The sequence below is a fragment of the Cadophora gregata genome (assembly GCF_030347475.1).
Source record: "Cadophora gregata isolate MNR1 chromosome Unknown scaffold_9, whole genome shotgun sequence".
Classification (NCBI taxonomy): Eukaryota; Fungi; Ascomycota; class Leotiomycetes; order Helotiales; family Ploettnerulaceae; genus Cadophora; species Cadophora gregata.
In genome coordinates, this window is record NW_026695932.1 from 529,431 (window position 1) to 546,729 (window position 17,299).

At 48.3% G+C, this 17,299-nt stretch overlaps 7 protein-coding genes across 7 annotated transcripts; 3 read left to right on the top strand and 4 right to left on the bottom strand.

Moving 5' to 3' along the window:
* Positions 1-153: 153 nt before the first annotated feature.
* On the top strand, positions 154-763 carry ONS95_014502 (uncharacterized protein; the record flags this gene model as incomplete). The annotated part of the gene is made up of 2 exons (XM_058508154.1): positions 154-373; positions 417-763. The coding sequence occupies 2 exons, from the start codon at positions 154-156 to the stop codon at positions 761-763; spliced, it is 567 nt and encodes a 188-aa protein (XP_058355835.1).
* A 9-nt stretch (positions 764-772) lies between these two features.
* ONS95_014503 (uncharacterized protein) lies at positions 773-1,920 on the bottom strand (the record flags this gene model as incomplete). Its single annotated transcript, XM_058508155.1, has 3 exons — positions 773-1,432; positions 1,482-1,807; positions 1,857-1,920. The coding sequence occupies 3 exons, from the start codon at positions 1,918-1,920 to the stop codon at positions 773-775; spliced, it is 1,050 nt and encodes a 349-aa protein (XP_058355836.1).
* Positions 1,921-2,271: 351 nt separating this feature from the next.
* Positions 2,272-3,667, top strand: ONS95_014504 (uncharacterized protein). Its single transcript, XM_058508156.1, has 4 exons — positions 2,272-2,310; positions 2,375-2,621; positions 2,674-2,756; positions 2,804-3,667. Exons 1-4 carry the CDS (start codon positions 2,301-2,303, stop codon positions 3,520-3,522), a joined length of 1,059 nt encoding a protein of 352 aa, XP_058355837.1. The 5' UTR covers positions 2,272-2,300; the 3' UTR covers positions 3,523-3,667.
* A 40-nt stretch (positions 3,668-3,707) lies between these two features.
* ONS95_014505 (uncharacterized protein) lies at positions 3,708-5,978 on the bottom strand (the record flags this gene model as incomplete). Its single annotated transcript, XM_058508157.1, has 1 exon — positions 3,708-5,978. One exon carries the CDS (start codon positions 5,976-5,978, stop codon positions 3,708-3,710), a length of 2,271 nt encoding a protein of 756 aa, XP_058355838.1.
* A 1,333-nt stretch (positions 5,979-7,311) lies between these two features.
* On the bottom strand, positions 7,312-10,701 carry ONS95_014506 (uncharacterized protein; the record flags this gene model as incomplete). The annotated part of the gene is made up of 3 exons (XM_058508158.1): positions 7,312-9,074; positions 9,128-9,579; positions 9,692-10,701. The coding sequence occupies 3 exons, from the start codon at positions 10,699-10,701 to the stop codon at positions 7,312-7,314; spliced, it is 3,225 nt and encodes a 1,074-aa protein (XP_058355839.1).
* Positions 10,702-11,273: 572 nt separating this feature from the next.
* Positions 11,274-12,618, bottom strand: ONS95_014507 (uncharacterized protein; the record flags this gene model as incomplete). The annotated part of the gene is made up of 3 exons (XM_058508159.1): positions 11,274-11,307; positions 11,356-12,505; positions 12,555-12,618. 3 exons carry the CDS (start codon positions 12,616-12,618, stop codon positions 11,274-11,276), a joined length of 1,248 nt encoding a protein of 415 aa, XP_058355840.1.
* Positions 12,619-13,876: 1,258 nt separating this feature from the next.
* On the top strand, positions 13,877-15,210 carry ONS95_014508 (uncharacterized protein; the record flags this gene model as incomplete). The annotated part of the gene is made up of 4 exons (XM_058508160.1): positions 13,877-13,973; positions 14,567-14,892; positions 14,965-15,013; positions 15,080-15,210. 4 exons carry the CDS (start codon positions 13,877-13,879, stop codon positions 15,208-15,210), a joined length of 603 nt encoding a protein of 200 aa, XP_058355841.1.
* Positions 15,211-17,299: the final 2,089 nt, after the last annotated feature.

Below are 17,299 nucleotides of genomic sequence, written 5' to 3' on the forward strand. Positions count from 1 at the left end.
ATGGGAAAGAAATAAAGATGAGAAGGGAGAGAAAGCTACGGCATGCAGCGGACAGCCAGCACATTATGACATCACGTGGCTTGTCATTCTCGCGCGACTCACTTTTCTTGACGTCGCGTCTCCTCTTGCACGGAAGCAAGCCAAGTCAACAATATGGTCCGCCTCAAGCACCGGTATCTACTGGTGAACATATTGTATCCAGAATTAGAAAAGAACCAATCGAAGTCAAAGGTTCCAGATGTAGTGGTCTTCAATCAGCCGACCTCGAGCAGCCTCACCAATCAAGTGCTGCTGAGGGGTCTGCGAGCAGCAATATCTAGCTTATTTGGGGACTACGGATCTGGTGCTGTGTCTGAATCTCTTAACGGTAATGGTATTTGCCCTCTCAATATCTGAACGATACTAATTATATCTAGTTAAATACTTGTCTCCTGCGACTTCGACATTTATCCTTCGAGTGGCGCGCGCCCATTACCGAATCGTCTGGGCTGCGTTGACGCTCATGAATTCTGTACCGATCCAGGATGGAAAGAAGTGCGTATTTAGGGTTGTGAGGGTCAGTGGGACAATCAGGAAAGCCGAAGAGGAGGCAATTCGAAGGGCAAGAGAATTGATCCTGAAAGCACAACGGGAGGCCGAGGACAAAGGAGAAACGGCATTACAGGGAATATTCGGCGCACAGGTTGATGAGGACTCTTCGAAAGATATCCTCATGGTGGACAGATCCGATAGTGAAGGCGACAATGATTCGGATGTAGGATGAATTGGGGTATCATTGGTTTTTACGAACTACCTTTACACCGCTCCCACCTGGAGGTAACGACATATCCTCCATATCGTCGTCCTCATCCTCGAGATGTTCACCAAGCTCGGCTTGTTTCGCAGCTTCGGCCTCTGCTTGCTTCTTCCACTGCTCCAGCTCTGCCTTGTCATAGTCGTCTTTGGCATCAATCCACCGCTCCTGGACGTCCTTCACATCCATTGTGGTAACACCTTCCCGCATCGCAACTTGCCAGACAGTATCATTTGCGCCTTCGGCTCCACCGAATGCATACCCTCCTGCTCTGTCTATGACCTGTAGCAAGTGCATCATACTCTTCTTGTCCTCTACCGCCAAAGTCTCAAACCCTACCAATCCAAAGCCTTCGACCAGTTCCACGATGGCTGTGTTCAGCCCTTCGAATTTCGAGCCAGCCATCACGGACGATTCTTCTTGAAGATGCGGGAGAAGATATGAGAGGTCTTGTACTTCTGTGTAGAAATCGAGGTTGAACGGGAGCGGGCCATAACTCGAGATCTTGTCGATTTTCGTGAGGACGTTCAGATGTGGAAGATCCATCTGTAGCATAGCACGCAGAGAGAGGATAAGATTCGAAATGTATAGTGAAGGCATGGTCAGGCAGTATGAGTCGGAAAGATGGAGGACTACAAGCTGTACATCAGTCAGCATGCAACCAAGAACATGGTTTTGGGAATCCAACCCTGTATCCCATTTTCTGCACCTTAAAGAATATGTTCCGTAATGATGAGTGATGTGTGTAGAGTTCAACCTGTCCCGGGCAGTCAAATAGCACATAATCTTCTCCGAGCTCATTTAATCCCTTCTCAAGCCAATCTATGTTCTGTTCCAGCTCCTCGAGAGCGTACAGCACGCCACCATTAGGCCCTAACTCGTCGTCTTCCATGATCTCCTCAAGCTTGACTAGATCACGTACGTCTATTGCACATGGGTAGCTGGTCTGATCGTTTGCTGGGTCGAGGTTCACCACAGAGCATTTTCGGCCTATCGCGGACATGAATTGTTGCACTGGAAGCCCGTTAGTCTCTTTCGGGAAAGTCCAGAACGATATACTAACTTCCATTGCAGTATGTACTCTTTCCAGATCCCGGACTTCCAAGAACAAGTTGGGCGAACGGCATCTTGGAGGAGCAAAAGCTCAAGTACGCGCGGGGCAAGAGTCCAGATGAGGGGCAGGTGGGGTGTTTCCCTGATAATGGCCGTGCTGTATTGATGTTTCACAGTCCTAAAAGTTATGAAAATTGGGTGTAGATATTCTAGATCGTGATAGATAGTCAACGAGATCTTTCCAGGTCGTCTCAGAGTGTGCTTGTTTATTGCTCGCTTTCTGGGTGCTTTGGAAGCTCTTCAAAGCTTCAGGAAAGCTCAAAGCGCTTTCCCCTTTCTGGCGAGCCGAAGGCGGTCTGTCGCGGATCAAATTTTGGCGCATCTAGTCAACATCAGTGTCTAAACATCAGAGCCAAAACAACTCTTGCAGTCTCTCGGTGAATTACCAGACACTATGGCTCCTCGTAAGTCTGCTAGCATACCTTATACTCTTGTAGTCCTAAACAAGACCCATCTAACAATCTACAGAAGTACAATTCAAGCTCTCGCAGCCCCCGTCCGACGCGGTATCCTCCCTTAAATTCGCGCCCAATTCTCCAACACGGCTACTGGTCTCTTCTTGGGACAAGAATGTTTACTTGTATGATACACAAGACCAAGATGCAGGCGGAAAACTGATCGAGAAGTACGAGCACCGAGCCCCCGTACTCGATGTGTGCTTCGGCGCCGACGACAATGAAGCCTTCAGCGCGGGGATGGATTGGCAGGTGAAGAGGTATGGATACCATTGTCGTTTTTACGGATATTCTGCTTACGAAATTGTGAAGGATAAATCTGGAAACTGGAGAGCAGACTGTATTAAGCGCACATGGCGCACCAGTCAGATCTGTGGTTTACAGCAAAGAACATTGTAAGTCTCTGGCCACTCTATACAACAGTAGTCACTAATTGTTCCAGCACTTCTCATTTCAGCTTCCTGGGACTCGACTTTACATTTCCACGATCTCAAGCACCCCGAAAAAGAACCAACAACTATCACACTCCCGGCGAAACCCCATTCCCTCTCGATAACAGCCTCGAAACTCGTTGTTGCGATGGCCGCTCGCCTTGTTTACATCTACCAGCTCCAAAGCACCGCTATGCTCGCCTCACAAGCGAACGGTTCAACCGCCGATCTACAGCCCTGGCAACAACGAGAGTCTTCCCTGAAGTTTATGACCAGAGCGGTGGCATGTATGCCAAACGATGATGGTTATGCTACGAGCAGTATCGAAGGCAGAGTAGCAGTCGAGTGGTTCGATCCCTCCACCGAATCTCAAGCCAGGAAATACGCGTTCAAGTGCCATCGCCAGCCAGACCCCGAGGGTGACGGAACAGACATTGTCTATCCAGTGAACGCACTAGCCTTCCATCCGGTTCATGGAACATTCGCCTCTGGGGGAGGAGACGGGGTAGTCGCCTTGTGGGATGCCGTTGCGAAGCGGAGAATCAGACAGTATCAGAAATACCAAGCTAGCGTTGCGGCTGTCGCTTTCTCAAGCGATGGGAAGTACCTGGCTGTCGGTGTCTGTCCCGGATTCGAGAATGGACAGGAAGATTACACGGGAGAGGGAGAGACACATGTCTACATCAGAGAGCTGAGCGAAACCGAGGCAAAGGGCAAAGGAGCGAAGTAATCAGTCGTAACTAATAGGGTTCTGCAAGTCTGTCAGTTTAGCAAGGCGTTCCGGTTAACCAAAATGGAACTGAGATCGATCATCTATTTTCAATTCCCACATTTTCAATATCAAGCACATCTGCATTAAATACATAGATTCATTTTCTTCTATACAAGTGTATTTTCATTCATATACATTGTGCTTTAATGGATCTCAAATTCCTTCTCAGTTGCCTTCCCAATCGCAAGTAGATCCAGAGCCTCTCCATCCATAAGCCCATGGACATAGCACTCCCCAACAAGTATGTAATGTTTACCCACCTTCCTCAATACAATAGGAACCGAGCACCCATAAAGTACACATATCAAATCACCCTTCTTCGCAGGCACGGGCCCAAGTCCAATATACCCTTTCTTCGAGATCATCAACTGCCGATGCAGTACATTAGCACGAAGCACATTTAACCCCACAGCCAACTTCCTCGACAGCCCGAGCTCAACAGCAGACTTCCAAGCCTGATTCGCCAGATACCTCACACCCTCATTCGACTTCCTGGGAAATCCCAAAACCCTATCAAGAAATAATGTTCTCGTGTAAGCCTGCGCAATCGAGTATCCCCTCGCGATATATTTCCCATGTCTCCACCGCCTATCGGACATTCGACGCGCGTAGACTCTGCCGCGTATTCGTTCCATGGGAAGACGCATGATAAAGAGCTTGTACATGCTTTTTATCATTTTGTTTCGTGTTTCTTGCAGGACGAAGGCTTTGGAGAGGCAGATCTTGTGGCATTGGTCGAGGATATGGAACATGTGCTGTTCGGGTCCTTCGCCGAAATGCCGCATCATGAGTCTTTCCCAGGGAGAGAAATCGCAGACGAGGAGTCTCCTATCGCGAAATGTTGGGGCTTCACCGAGGTGTTGGATCCGGTCGATATATATTCCTTTTGCTGTCAAAGTGGGTGGCGATTTTGTTATTTTCGTGACTGGTGAAGTGTTTCGAGAGGCTTGCCAGGGTGGTGACTTTGGATCTTGTGTGAGTTGGTTGAGGCCGCGGTATTTCATCAGAAGTGGCTTGTTGATCAAGCTATTGCCTTCTATCATGTCGAAGCCATGATACGAACTCCCAGTACCTTGGGTGTCTGAGCTTGAGATCCCGCTTGAGGTCCAATCTGGGACCCAGGATGGCCATGATCCGTCCAGATGATCGTAGTTACGTCGCATGCAGATAATATCCAGGCTGCCTTGTGATATGCAATATGCGACAAAGTCTCTGTATACATCCACCACGGATGTTGCAGACGAATAGTCTGGTGAACAGATAGGATGGCTAGTCGGATCGCCGATATTCCCAGCAAGTCCCAGAAGTGCATAGACCATATCCTTGGGATCAGTGGCAACCATGATACGAGTATTGGCGACAAGATCTTCAAGACTCCGTAGGGGTCCTTTGGAAATATGCATGTGGATGCTCAAGCGCTTCTTAAACAGGATCAATCTCTCCGTCGAAGGCCCTGACAGGTCCGGCGCAAGGGTCGCTATAGCAGAGAGTGCATTTGAGAAGAGCCACCATGGCATCTCATCATCACCGCACCTTACAACGATTGAACGAGCAACGGCAGCTTCTTGAATGACCCACACTCTCGTCCACCACGGTCTCGAAGCAATATCGTTGATGATGCCTCGCAGCCCTGTGAGAGACGATCGCCTATTCAGCAGCGTTTGGAGTCCACCGAGAGCATCTTGTGAGAGTGATACAGGTCCTTGATTTTCTTTCTGCTCCCAGAAGCTGCTACTCCCGAAATCGAGTTTTCGTATGAGAGAGAATGAAGCTTTGCTAGCCATGGTACTTTCCCCCAGCCAGACAACGACTTTCGATGCTCTTTGAAAGACATCACGCATCAGCAGGATTTGAGAGGACCTCTCTTCTGCATTCTGTTGATCAATGCATATTGCATCAATCCACAGCGTCCTTGGTTTCTGCCCGTCACGGAGATGTCGAAGAGCTCGAGCGAGATTTGTGGTCACTCGGAATGACTTGCCATCCAATATGATCTCTCGAGTCCTGTTCGGATCTCCCCATACATAAGAGAGTGCTTCATATGGCGGTGCTTCATCCAAGGACACAGTGTTTAGAGAATAGCGGATCTCAGTCCCGTCACCCTCGTGGACCGTCAGCAAGCGAATCTCCCTTTGACTTCCATCTTGCTTCGGTAATGGTGTGTAGGTAAACACAGGTCCCACATTTCTTGACTGGCGGTATTGACACGGCTCTGAAATCTTGCGTCTCCTCTCATTCGAACGCCAAAGGAATTGGTACAGCTGATTCCAGGCCTGACGCAGGGGGCTGGCAGTCGAGTTGAAGCGGTGCGTAGGTCGTCTCCTGAAGCAGTGAGCTTGGCCTTGTCGTGATTCGGTCAGAATTTGGCCAGATTTTTGCAATAGATTCTTACATGCAGCCCTTCGTACCTGCATTCTTCGAATTGAAGAAGACTGGCAGGTTCAGACGAGTTCAGGGGGTTGGGAGCCCCACGGGGAAATGTGATGGTCCAGCGCACAGGCAGTTCGGACTGGCAGAAGTGCCCGATAGGTCAGCTTTTATTGAATCTTTTCCTCAATAACCTCACTAAGCAATCTATCTCCAGATATCGATTCCTCAGAATACATCGTTCAGAGCATGCGAAGATCTTGAGCTGATTCTAAAAAATTCTGTGCTGTGGCAAGAGCCCTGTCAGATACCTCGCAGCTTGGTAATCCCACTTTGTCACCTGACCATGTTGACTGTACGGTCTTGTCTTTCCGCAGCATCCATTATCACTTCAAATATAGCTAGTCCTCTTTGGCTTCGTGGATATAGCTCACGGTACGAGTCAGGTAGGTAGGTATCGATGGATACCTAATAATTCATCCGGCAGAGCCCCGTATGACCTTTGATTATGAGATGGGAGATTTCATTGAAGTCGGCAAGGACGATATATAGTATGTATTCTCCGACGTGAAGATTTAATGAGTACTGTGAGCGAAGAATTTGAGTGTTGATGTTGATAGTAGTGCGAAACAGAAGAATTTTTTATCATTCTTGTTATGCTATGAACCATTGACAGTGCTGAAATGGTAGAAATATGTATGGACAACTCTAGGTAGTAAATAGCTGCGGATATGAGATACCAATTTCCCGCTGCGATTAATTCATTTGTCCCAGTAAGAATGAAAAATACGGGGTATCTATCTCTCTCTCCAGTGCTCATCTTCAGCAATATGAGTTTAGCAAGCCAGCACACTGACTATTCGCTTTCTAGTAAATTCCATACCTAAAGATATGCCACTTCCACAACCAAGTACATACAACTCGTCCCTGCCTATACATAGCAACTACTGTGCATCAGTAATACTTCCAAAATTGTGAAAATATCAGCATGTTCTCAATTCCTATGCCTGTGAAGTCTGTGGTGGTTTTTTGAAAGGCGGATTGAAAGACAGAGATACTGTCCTCCTCCTAGCACTCCCATGCAAAGTTCCTAGTCCCCGACTAACAGATCTTGTTAACTCCTTCAATGTCCGAGGTTGGCTTGGTGTCCGGAGCTGACTCGATTGTCTACTTGGTGAGCTCTTGACCGGTGATGCTGTGTGCTGAAATGCATCCGACATACTGATTCCACCCGCCATCAAACTATTGCCACTCTCTCGTTGGTGAAGATCGAAATGAACTCGAGATCGAGAACGAGTTGGTGTAGGTACTGTCCGATTGACAATAGACGTACGAGGACGTTGGCTCAATTGTTGGGATGCCTGGCTGAAGTAGCTTCCCTCAAGGACCATGAAGACCTGCGTTTCTTTCTTCGTCCTCCTCAAATTGTGTCTCTGGGATATCCGCTGGATAGGAACGACGAAAGTTTTGGGTATCCCCAAGGATGATAGATCCTCCTTGGCTATCGTGCGTGATTGCGGGCATTATTTGTGAAGACCCACTTTCTGGCAATTGGTCGACTACATACAAGGACTGGCTTCTGATACTTGGTCGTCTCCTGAGTGATTGACGACGAGACGAGGCAGCTCTTTCACGCTCATGTGGCGGCGTCGGACTATCAAAGATCTCCTCGTCAGCTTGCATCTCGGACCCGCTCGTCTCAGGAATGCGAGGTCGCCAAGAGCCATCGAGATCGTTGGCTGAATGCTGTGAGAGTTGACTGGACAGATGCTCTAATTTCAAAGCTTCTGAGGCAATACTCGCGAGTATTGGCAATTGCTGGCTTGGTCGAGGCTCCTGTCCTTGAGTCTCATACTGATATTTGCCTTTCGCTTGCTGGCTTGTGGGAGGAGCTTGAAGCTTCTCTCGGATCCTCGCCTTCTCAGACTTCGTCTGCTCGTTCAATTCTGCTACTAAAATGTCAATCTCCTGCCGGTGTACTTGGACTATTGCGTTGCCACATAGCTGGTAATGTGTGCTCGAAGGTGGTCGAGCTGATCCTTCCTGATCATCCTCATCTACCACAATGTCGCTAGGAACACTGGTGAAATCATTTGATTTCTCCTCCGTGTCATCCGCATAGTCTCGCTCCAGTGAATTCTCAGGTTCTGACTGTGGATTCGATTGCTGGGACACGTTATCCAGCCCATTTCCATCCTCGTTCTCAGAAGGTGTATTGTTCGCCTCAACCTCCCGCGATGCGTCTTCACTTCTCGTGTCTGGGTCGTCATCACCATGGCCAGCCGTAACTTGGTCACAAAGCTCTGGCTCTGCCTCTCTCCTACCATGCTTGTTAGTTCGTTTCATGGTAACTAGACTAATTTCTTGTGAGGCGATTTGATCATTCCGCCTTCGCCTCTCAGTTTTAGGCTTGGTAAGCAGAGGAACAGTACTCGGTGGCAGTTTAAGATGTTCCTCTGGCTTTTCAGCAACAGATCTTTGGGTCATGGCTCTCGATTCCAGTTGATTATTGGCTTTAGGGTCAAGACGCATGCTTTGTGATTTTCGCTTCGGTGGGGATGTATTACCTGCAGGTGTAATGGACATCAGACTTTGATTCGCAATTACGGGTGTGTAAGGTTGTGCCACAGCCTCCGTCGATTGCTTATTCTGAGCAATTATCGCGCCTTGTGCGGAATCCTCTTCGTCAACCATAAGCATCTGATCATCCTCTGGCTGGTGAGGGATAGATCTTGGAACCTTTTTCCTCAATCTCTGCTTCTTCTTCCGACGGCGTGGACCTTCTGGCGGATCTTCTGATGGGTCTTCTGGAGGCCTCTCCTGGACAAGTTGAAGCTCTCCATATCTGATCGTTCTATGATTATAGCTTTCCTTTCGTCGACTTTGCTGTTTTACTGGCATCAATCGACCAATCGGCTCTCTTTCTTTCCCACTGAATCCATCAGAGTATGTAGTAATCTGAGCGAATCGACTTTGAGCATTGGGGCGTTCTGGCATGCGATACAACGATATGTCCACCTCTCCAAAGCCTCTGGGTATCCTGATGGTAGTCAAAGGACCACGACGGTGTCGTCTTACATCATCATCGTCTCCGCCATCAGATGTCTGGGAGATTGGATCTTGCGATAGCTCTAGTGGCGGAGCTATGGTGGTACCAGTCAGTGTTTGCTCTCTTCCAGTAGAATCAACGACTTACTAGGCGCAGATTCCACTTCCAGTTCTTCCAGTCTCTCTGGTGCCGTCATCAACTCACCACGGTCTGGAAGTCGGCGAGGTTCTTTGGTTCGCTTCTTGGACTGACTAGACTTCTTACTCTTCTTTGGCCTTGTTGTGACGTCGGGGCCAATGTCTCTAGTCTGTCGTGAAGCTTTTGATACTCTCCTATCACTCAAATCCCGAAGAGCGGCTTTTCGAACCTCAGCACTTGGTACCCGACGCTCGGTTCGTCTCCTTTTGACATGAAGTTTCTGTTGGTCGGCATCCTCAAGCCCGTTTCCGTTTCCTTCATTCTCTTGGCTGCCTCCGCCCTCCTCAGAACTACCCTCGCTTCTTGGTCTTTTAGGGCTTGAAGAGGTTGACGGTGAATAGCTGTTATCACAGCCATCAACCATTTCTAGTAGCAGAATTTCCATGTCGCTGAGTGCTTCCCTTAAGAATAAATTATTAGCTGTGACTTTCTGCAGGAACAATGAGATGTCTTCAGAGCAAAACAGTACCAGCTGACCAGGGACGGTTAGTGAAGATGGAAAATCGCACTCACTCTTTCAGCGTCAGATTCTGCATCTCTTCATTGTCGTTCTCTTGCTCCTCGGGTTCATTCTCATCCTGCTCTTGGCGAAGCTCATCAATAAGCTGCTCATCAGAGTGTGATCCTTCAGCTTCATGTGGTTCATTGGAGTGACATTTGCCGAGATCTTGAGTAGCTCGCTGTCCACCACGTAGGTATTCCTCCAGAGATCTACTTTCCTGAGATACCACAAGTGGCGAACTGTCCTCAGGATATTGAAAGCTACTCGTGGCAGGCTCCAGATCACATCCAATCTTTGTAGGTTTGCTCTCAGGAAACACAACATGTCCATCCTCTTCCGCGTCATGGTCAATGACATTACTCTCTTGGGACTGCTTCGGTAGTGTGGACCTGAACTTCGTCTTGTAAGTCTTCACAGCTTGAGTCTTTGGCTTTGGCTTAGGGAAGACAGGAGCTGGAGGTGGTGGAACAGGATCATCTAACTCCTGGGTAGGTCTGACCCGCCACTGAGCAGCAGTGCTCGCCACATCACGAATTTGAGAGACAGGGAGTGAACGTCTGGGTACGCCTCTGTGACCATTTCGGAAGATCACACTGAGAGGTTGTCGTGGTGTCTTTTCGGCAGCTTTGATCTTGGGCTTGGCAGCAACTGGTGTGGTATTGCTGGTCTCAACAGCAGCGTTCCGAACTGGAAGTCCCGTTACAGTCTCTCTCATCCCACCATTTCTCAAGACCACAGCTTCTGAAGCTAGACACTCAGCACATGGTTCATCAGCAGTCTCGATATTCCTCGCCACTTCATCTTGCGGTGTGAAGTTGTCCTTTTTTGAAACCTCATTTCGCCATGATTCCACTCTGCTCGACTTCACAACCTGTCGCTGAAATACCCGTCCTGGCAACTTCTTAAAGTGACGTTGGGGAGTGTAGTCAGATAGATCTTGCTCCAATGCGGGTAGTAATCGCTCTTTTCGGACTGTCCTGGGTGATGTGCGCTTTTGTTGCGGCGATGTCTCGGTAGTCATGGTGGTCAGCGTCTTCTCTGGGACGAGGTGATGATCATATGAGAGGCTGCGAGGAGACAGTGTGCCAGGTTGAGCCCGCACCTGGGACCATATGCTGCTATATGAAGAAGATGAAAGAAAACAGGATCTCCGCGAGAAGGGTCCCGTCCTGATTTAGAATCAACCGAAGAAAGGAAGGAACGAGGACAGGGTTTGCACGTGACTTTCAATATAAACCCAAATCCGGGCTCAGGAAGGAACGATATAAACTCTCACATACTTGCGTCCACAATAGGCTTCCCTGTATCAGCCTCCTGGATGTAAAGTCTGGACATTGAAATTAAAAGAGACTATCAAACATAACCCAATTGAAGGGTTCTACAACCAAGCGTGGGCAAATTTTGTTTTACGGGTAGGCGGGAGGCAGTATGTACCGAACACACTCCAGCATTGGGGTATCCAGCAAGACTCGAGCACAGAGCAGACAGAGTGTAGGGATGTATGCCGCCAATCCAAACACACTCATGAACAAACGCCAGGAACCCTCAACTGAAAGACAAAATGGAATCTCCGGTCTAGTGTACTGTAACCCTTCAGAAAGCACCAAAGGCATATTGTACAGCAGCGCTATCATGTCGTTAGTATGGCTTGTGCGTTAAAGGAAGTGAAACTTACCCAAGAACCAACGTAGCACTAATTCCAAGTAAAGCTCGAGTCTTGATGCGCTCCTTCTTGAGCTCTGTAACTTCCGTCTTAGCCTTCTTTGCAGGAGCTTGAGCAACAGACTCGCCTCCATCTTCGTTCTCCTCATCCTCTGCCTCCTCAACCTTGCGCTTGCTCCTCCGTGGGAGAGCAGCCGGTTCTTCTTTCTGAGCCTGCACCGCTGCCTCAACCATCTCTTTAGCCCTTGCGATCATCGCTTCAGTGTCCTCAGGAAGTGGTAACTCGGCAAAGCCAACTGGCATCTCCACCTCAACATGAGTGTGCGTGATTTCCGAGTCGCCTTTGACTTCCACATCGGTATCCACGTGAACGCGAACCTTAGGCTCCTCATCTATTGTCTCTTCCTTGGGCTTTTCAGCGTCCTTCTTTGATTCGGACTTAGGCTCAACCTCCCCATTGGTCTCGGCAGCAGCAGCTTTCAATGACTTGTTGAGGTTCTCGCTCGCAGTTTGTACCGAAGGCTCAACAGATTCCGACTTGACAGACTCTGATGTAGCCCTGGTCTTTCGTGCTCTCGTTGATCCAGCTGTCTTCTTTGGTGACGCAATCTTGCTCGGTGAAGCTGCTCTTCGAGGACGACCACGACTTGGAGTCGGCGCTGCCAGTGATTCTTGGGGCATCAGGAAGTTGGGAGGCGGGGAAATTGTCTTTGGTGTGGCATCCTTGGTAGGGTTGGTCTCAATTGGTGTATTGTCCAATAGTGCCTTGATCCAAGGTAGAATTTGGTATTCTTCAGCCAGCTCGAGCGCGTAGTGGGGTGGGATCCAGACATTGCCAGCTGTTTCGTCCGTGCTGGTTGTCTCCAAACTCTTGATGTACTTTCGCTCTTGTTCCTCCTCAGCAGCCTCAGCGTATGGGAAAGTAGCCTTAAACATTCCAGTCGCACTGATATACCCATCATGGCTTCGGCGCATGAGGAAGTAGGATGCTGGCGAAGGCTTGAAGATGCCAGAATGGATGCCCTTGGGAAGTGGTGCTCGCAGGTGCGCATAATCGAAAGTACCCAAATTCTTCGGCTTCGTCGAATTGGATGTACCCACTTGACCGGCCTTTACAGTCAGGTCAGTCTGACCAAGTCGGCGGCGCGAAACGAGGACCGAATCTGGATTGTGTTAATGTTTGAAGCTATTGTCGCAAACGTCGCGTCTTACATTCAGGGACGGCCTCGGTCATGAGGGGGTTTACCCGCTCCGGAAGTCGACGAGTAGGCGCCATTGTGCTTTTTAATTAGAATGATATAGAGAGAAGATGCCGGGGTCGATGATATTTTCGAGTTCCTACAGCGCCGCGAAGGGTCTCGAGAAGTGATACGTGGAGCGCGCTTTTTGCAACACCAATGTCAGCACCGGAATTTCCAACGCGCATGAAGCGCATTCATTACTTCCACCAATATTAGTATTGCGACTTACCTAAAAGCACTGTCCTCGCGATGAGTTGCGACTGCTAACAGCTGAAGCCGATGTCGTCCAGCGTCTTTTCGCGCAAAAGTGGTATCGAGGCTCCGTTGACTGTTGATTGGAGGAGGAGTAGACCTAGAAGCTGATGGCGCCAATCGCGAGATATCAAAAGGAGTGGAAGCCAGAGGACGAGGCGATAAGAGGCAAAACCCACCAAGGCGCAGGATTAATGCGCTGCGATAATGAAATCAGGGAATGGGGATTATGGGTTGAAGAACAAGACAATCCCTGAAGGGGAGGAGAGGTTCGCAGTGTTCACACCACGAGGCTGGGGTGCTAAGAGCGCGGAGAGACGGGCCTTTCCGAATTGAGAGAGCAAGGACCTATGTGCTGTGCTGGCTCCGTCGCCCGCAATGCCCAAATTGCGCTCTTGCGGCAAGCAAGGTGTGGAGAGATATGTAGAGTGGAAAAGGAGACAATTGAAGGAAGCCCAGGTAGAAACTATCTGATGCAGTAGATTGCCTTCCATTTGTCCAACATTCGTCTTCATTATCTGGCCCCTTGCCGTGCACTTTTGTGCCCGGAATCTGCAGCCCCCTTTAATCACGTGACATCACTGAACCGTAAAAGAACCTTTGGCCGCAAACGTTGCTTTAAAGCCCCAAGGTTTAAATTAACATTTAATAGTAATACAGTAGTCTTCCCATGACGAAGCAAGATGTCTTGAAGAAGAATCACAGTGTTCGTCCTCAAAGTTGATCCCGCGATGCACGTGTGCAGCCCCTTGCCCTTGCGGAAAAGGCGGTGGACGTGTCGCATCTGCAGTCAGTGGAGAAAGACAAAGCCGCCGCCGTCACAATTAATAGGGGACTGCAGGTGCCGCTTTTGAGTCAGAACCAACCCCAACCCCACTACAAAGCACCAACAACACACGAGGGGTCCAGCCCAACTCCGCCCAGCCTTCATTCTGTTCTCCATTTCAACCTCACAACGCCATAGAATTTGAAGAGAAGCCAGCTCAACCGATTGGCAGTACATTGCAACACAAAATATCAACCAGAATATCAACCGCAAACATGGCATCCTCAAGCAATGATCAGGATCTCCTGCCTGAGCAGACCGAGGGGTTCAAGGTGGGAGAGAAGAAGACCATGGATGAATATAGCAAGCTTGGTATGTTTGACAGCTACTTACATACCTGCAGCCTTGATTTATGCTCTGGGAAATCATCTTCTTCAATTTTTACTCTATCTTTCTGTTTGTTCTCGAAGTTCGGCTTTTATGGTCTGTTCAAGAGACCTCGATGGTATTGAGGTCAAGCTCCCCTTATCACCATCACGTGGAATGGCTCCACTTCATTTTGTCTTCGCTTGTACCTGTCCAGATGCTACGCTTTCTCTTTTAGACTTCTGTCAGAATTATCGGCTCAAACCTAATCAGAAGTCTGACTTTGGAGCTCTGCATTCGGAGCAATAATTGAGGTTGCAGACTTTTTGGCTTCTGAAACATGCACATATAGCTTCAACGTAGCCCCTCCATTTGTTTCCGTACTTGCACAGAATGGAAGACTATGTATTATGAAAGTCTTCTGAAAGGCCATGTAAATGCAACCATCACATTTTGTTCATCCAGATTTTGTCACTGCGGTGGCAGGGGTTCAAAGTTTTTCTCATTTGCCATTATCCTCGTCATATATTCCATTCTTTTCTTCTTAACCCAAGCATGTATGTATTTCACTTACCATACCACCAGCTAATCCTTCCCAGATGCCGACGATGAAGCGATGCAACGCTACAAGCAATCCCTCGGTCTCGGCGGCGGCGGCAAAGACCTCTCCGACCCAAATGACCCTCGCCACTGCATCATCCTCTCCCTCTCCATGGAATCCGAAGGCCAAGCTCCCGTCACCATCGACCTATCCGCCAAGGACGCCGAGAAGACCCTCAAGGACAAGCCTTTCAAGATCAAGGAAGGTGCCAAGTTCCACATGACTGCGAAGTTCAAGGTGCAGCACGAGATCTTGTCAGGTTTGCATTATGTCCAGATTGTGAAGAGGAAGGGTATCAGGGTTAGCAAGGATCAAGAGATGATTGTATGTGCTCTTTCACTTTCTTTATCATTACCAAAACGCAGACCAACGAATTACTTGCTGACATGGAAATAGGGTTCATATGCCCCCAACACAGACAAGACCCCAATCCACACCAAAGCCTGTAAGTCACTTCACCATCCCACAATTCATACCTTACAAATCCCAACCTAACACTTCCACCCCCTAGTCGCCGAAGAAGAAGCTCCATCCGGAATGCTCGCCCGCGGCCACTACACCGCCGTCAGCACATTCGTAGACGACGACAAGAAGAAGCATCTAGAGTTCGAATGGGCATTCGATATTGCCAAGGACTGGTAAATCTGTTCACAGACACTCTCCTTAACTAAAAACTTGGATCCGGCGATATGGCGGCATGCATTCCTTTTCAAATTGGTGTTTGGTGATAGATTCATTGCATTCTTTAGTGCTGAGACGTAGTGCGGATAGGATTGACGAAGGTTAGATGACTGTGGTTGGCAATTGGTGGGGGACGAGAGGGATTTGAAAGTACATGAGATATGAATATACGTGATCATGGAACCGCCTCATTCAATTCTACTCTCATATATTGGCTTATATGCGTACCCCGTTGTACCAGGTATCGTTACCATCTCTTTATTTACTTTTCCTTGACTCGACAGTAAGCAGCTGCCGCATACGTTTCTCCCCGCCATAATACTTCAATGGAGTATGTATATATTGCTGCTCTCCATACTTTCTCTTCCCTCACAAGTATCCGAAACTAAACGACTGGAAGGAATAGGTAATGCTGATAGGTCAGCTTCTCGCCTAATATAGAAGCCGGAACTCTACCTTTCTAGAGAGCAAATCAGATGCACAATCGGCCCTCGCTTGATGTGTTTTACATACATTTCCTACTTTGGAGAACCTGAGTAAGTAAGTAACTCCGGACTGCTGTGCAAGAAACTAGCATAAGGAATGACAACATAAAAGTGATCGACAATGAAATATTCTGTCAGCAACAGCAACGTCTTGATGCTGTCTGCTTGCCTGACTCCAGATCTAGGTATAAGTTCCAAAGCGTCAAAATGCTTTCTCACTCTACAGGGCATCCATATTTCCCATTGAAAATCGGCGAGTTTGGCGGACCGACGGTGGTCAGAGACTTCCCTCACGTTGCCTCGGACCCAACGACCTGACAGAGCGGCCTGATATCTTGACATTTGCTGGAAGAGATTTGCTGGAAGAGAAGAGAAACAGGGTAGGAAAGATGAGATAATATATACTTACTGCATGGGACTGGACTTCGACCTGAGTTGACGTCAATGGTGTCACCGAAAAAATCAATGCAAGGTCCAGATCAAGCGAACTTCAGTCAATTCCACTCACTACCAACACAGTACAGTACTAACTTCCATTCACTCAACAATGACCGTGAGTAAATCAATACCGCGTTTATAAAAAGGCATCTTGCGCGCCTCCTTTGCTCACCCTACCCAGCTCGCTCAAGGGAACCAAACCGGCCACATATCTTCCCGTGCCAGTGTTTGAGGGACCACATCCAGCACACCTGCAGGTTTTGGGTCTGGCTGCTATGGTACAAGAGTTCATTTTTCTATGACAAGTACCAGAGGGTCAGTTTGCGACCGCATTGAGGTGCTGTGTGTAAGAGATGATTGGAAACATTGAAGATAACTTCTTCTCTTACAACAAACTGCACGTTTCTCCTCATGCAGCGAATATTCAGACATGCTGTACAGTACACTGTATCTCTGCGCACAAACATCAATTAGGACACGAATCCCGCTAGCCATCTGTCTCAGCTGTACAAGCAAAATTCCTCGTCTGAAGCTAGAAGCCAGATTAGAGCCACCATCCCAGCTCTTCGATCACATTCTAGATCTCTTAACAAATCCCCTTCTCCTGTCTCTAGAGTCCGTCCTTATATATATTAGGTTATCACAGAGACTTTAGACCTGCTTTGTACGCTCTTATCTTGTTCCGAAGTTTTGATCAGGTGGAGGGTAATGCGATTTTTATCTCAATGGCTAAGTTTGAGTGACAATTGATTTCCTCGGCATTGACTTCCTCACGACACAGCTAGAACAGTAAATAACCCATTCGCTCATTTCTCTTAACACCCAGATCTCTCTACGAAGAGACAGAGAGTACATAATCTCCAATTGTTACCTCGTTTCAGGAGACCAAGGTCGAAACAACATTTCTCCAAACAAAACCTATGGCTCTCCTTGGTGAAAAATTGTGGCGGCATAATCTTTTTGACAGATGTATTCAAGATTTTGAAGGATTGGGGGACTGAGATTTCAGGATTGTCATGGCAGAAGATTAGTCCAATTGTATGTAGGTTTCGATGTTCAGATATCGAAGATAAAGGCAGAGATGTGTAAATTGGCAACACCTGGGCACTGGACAGCATAATCCCAAA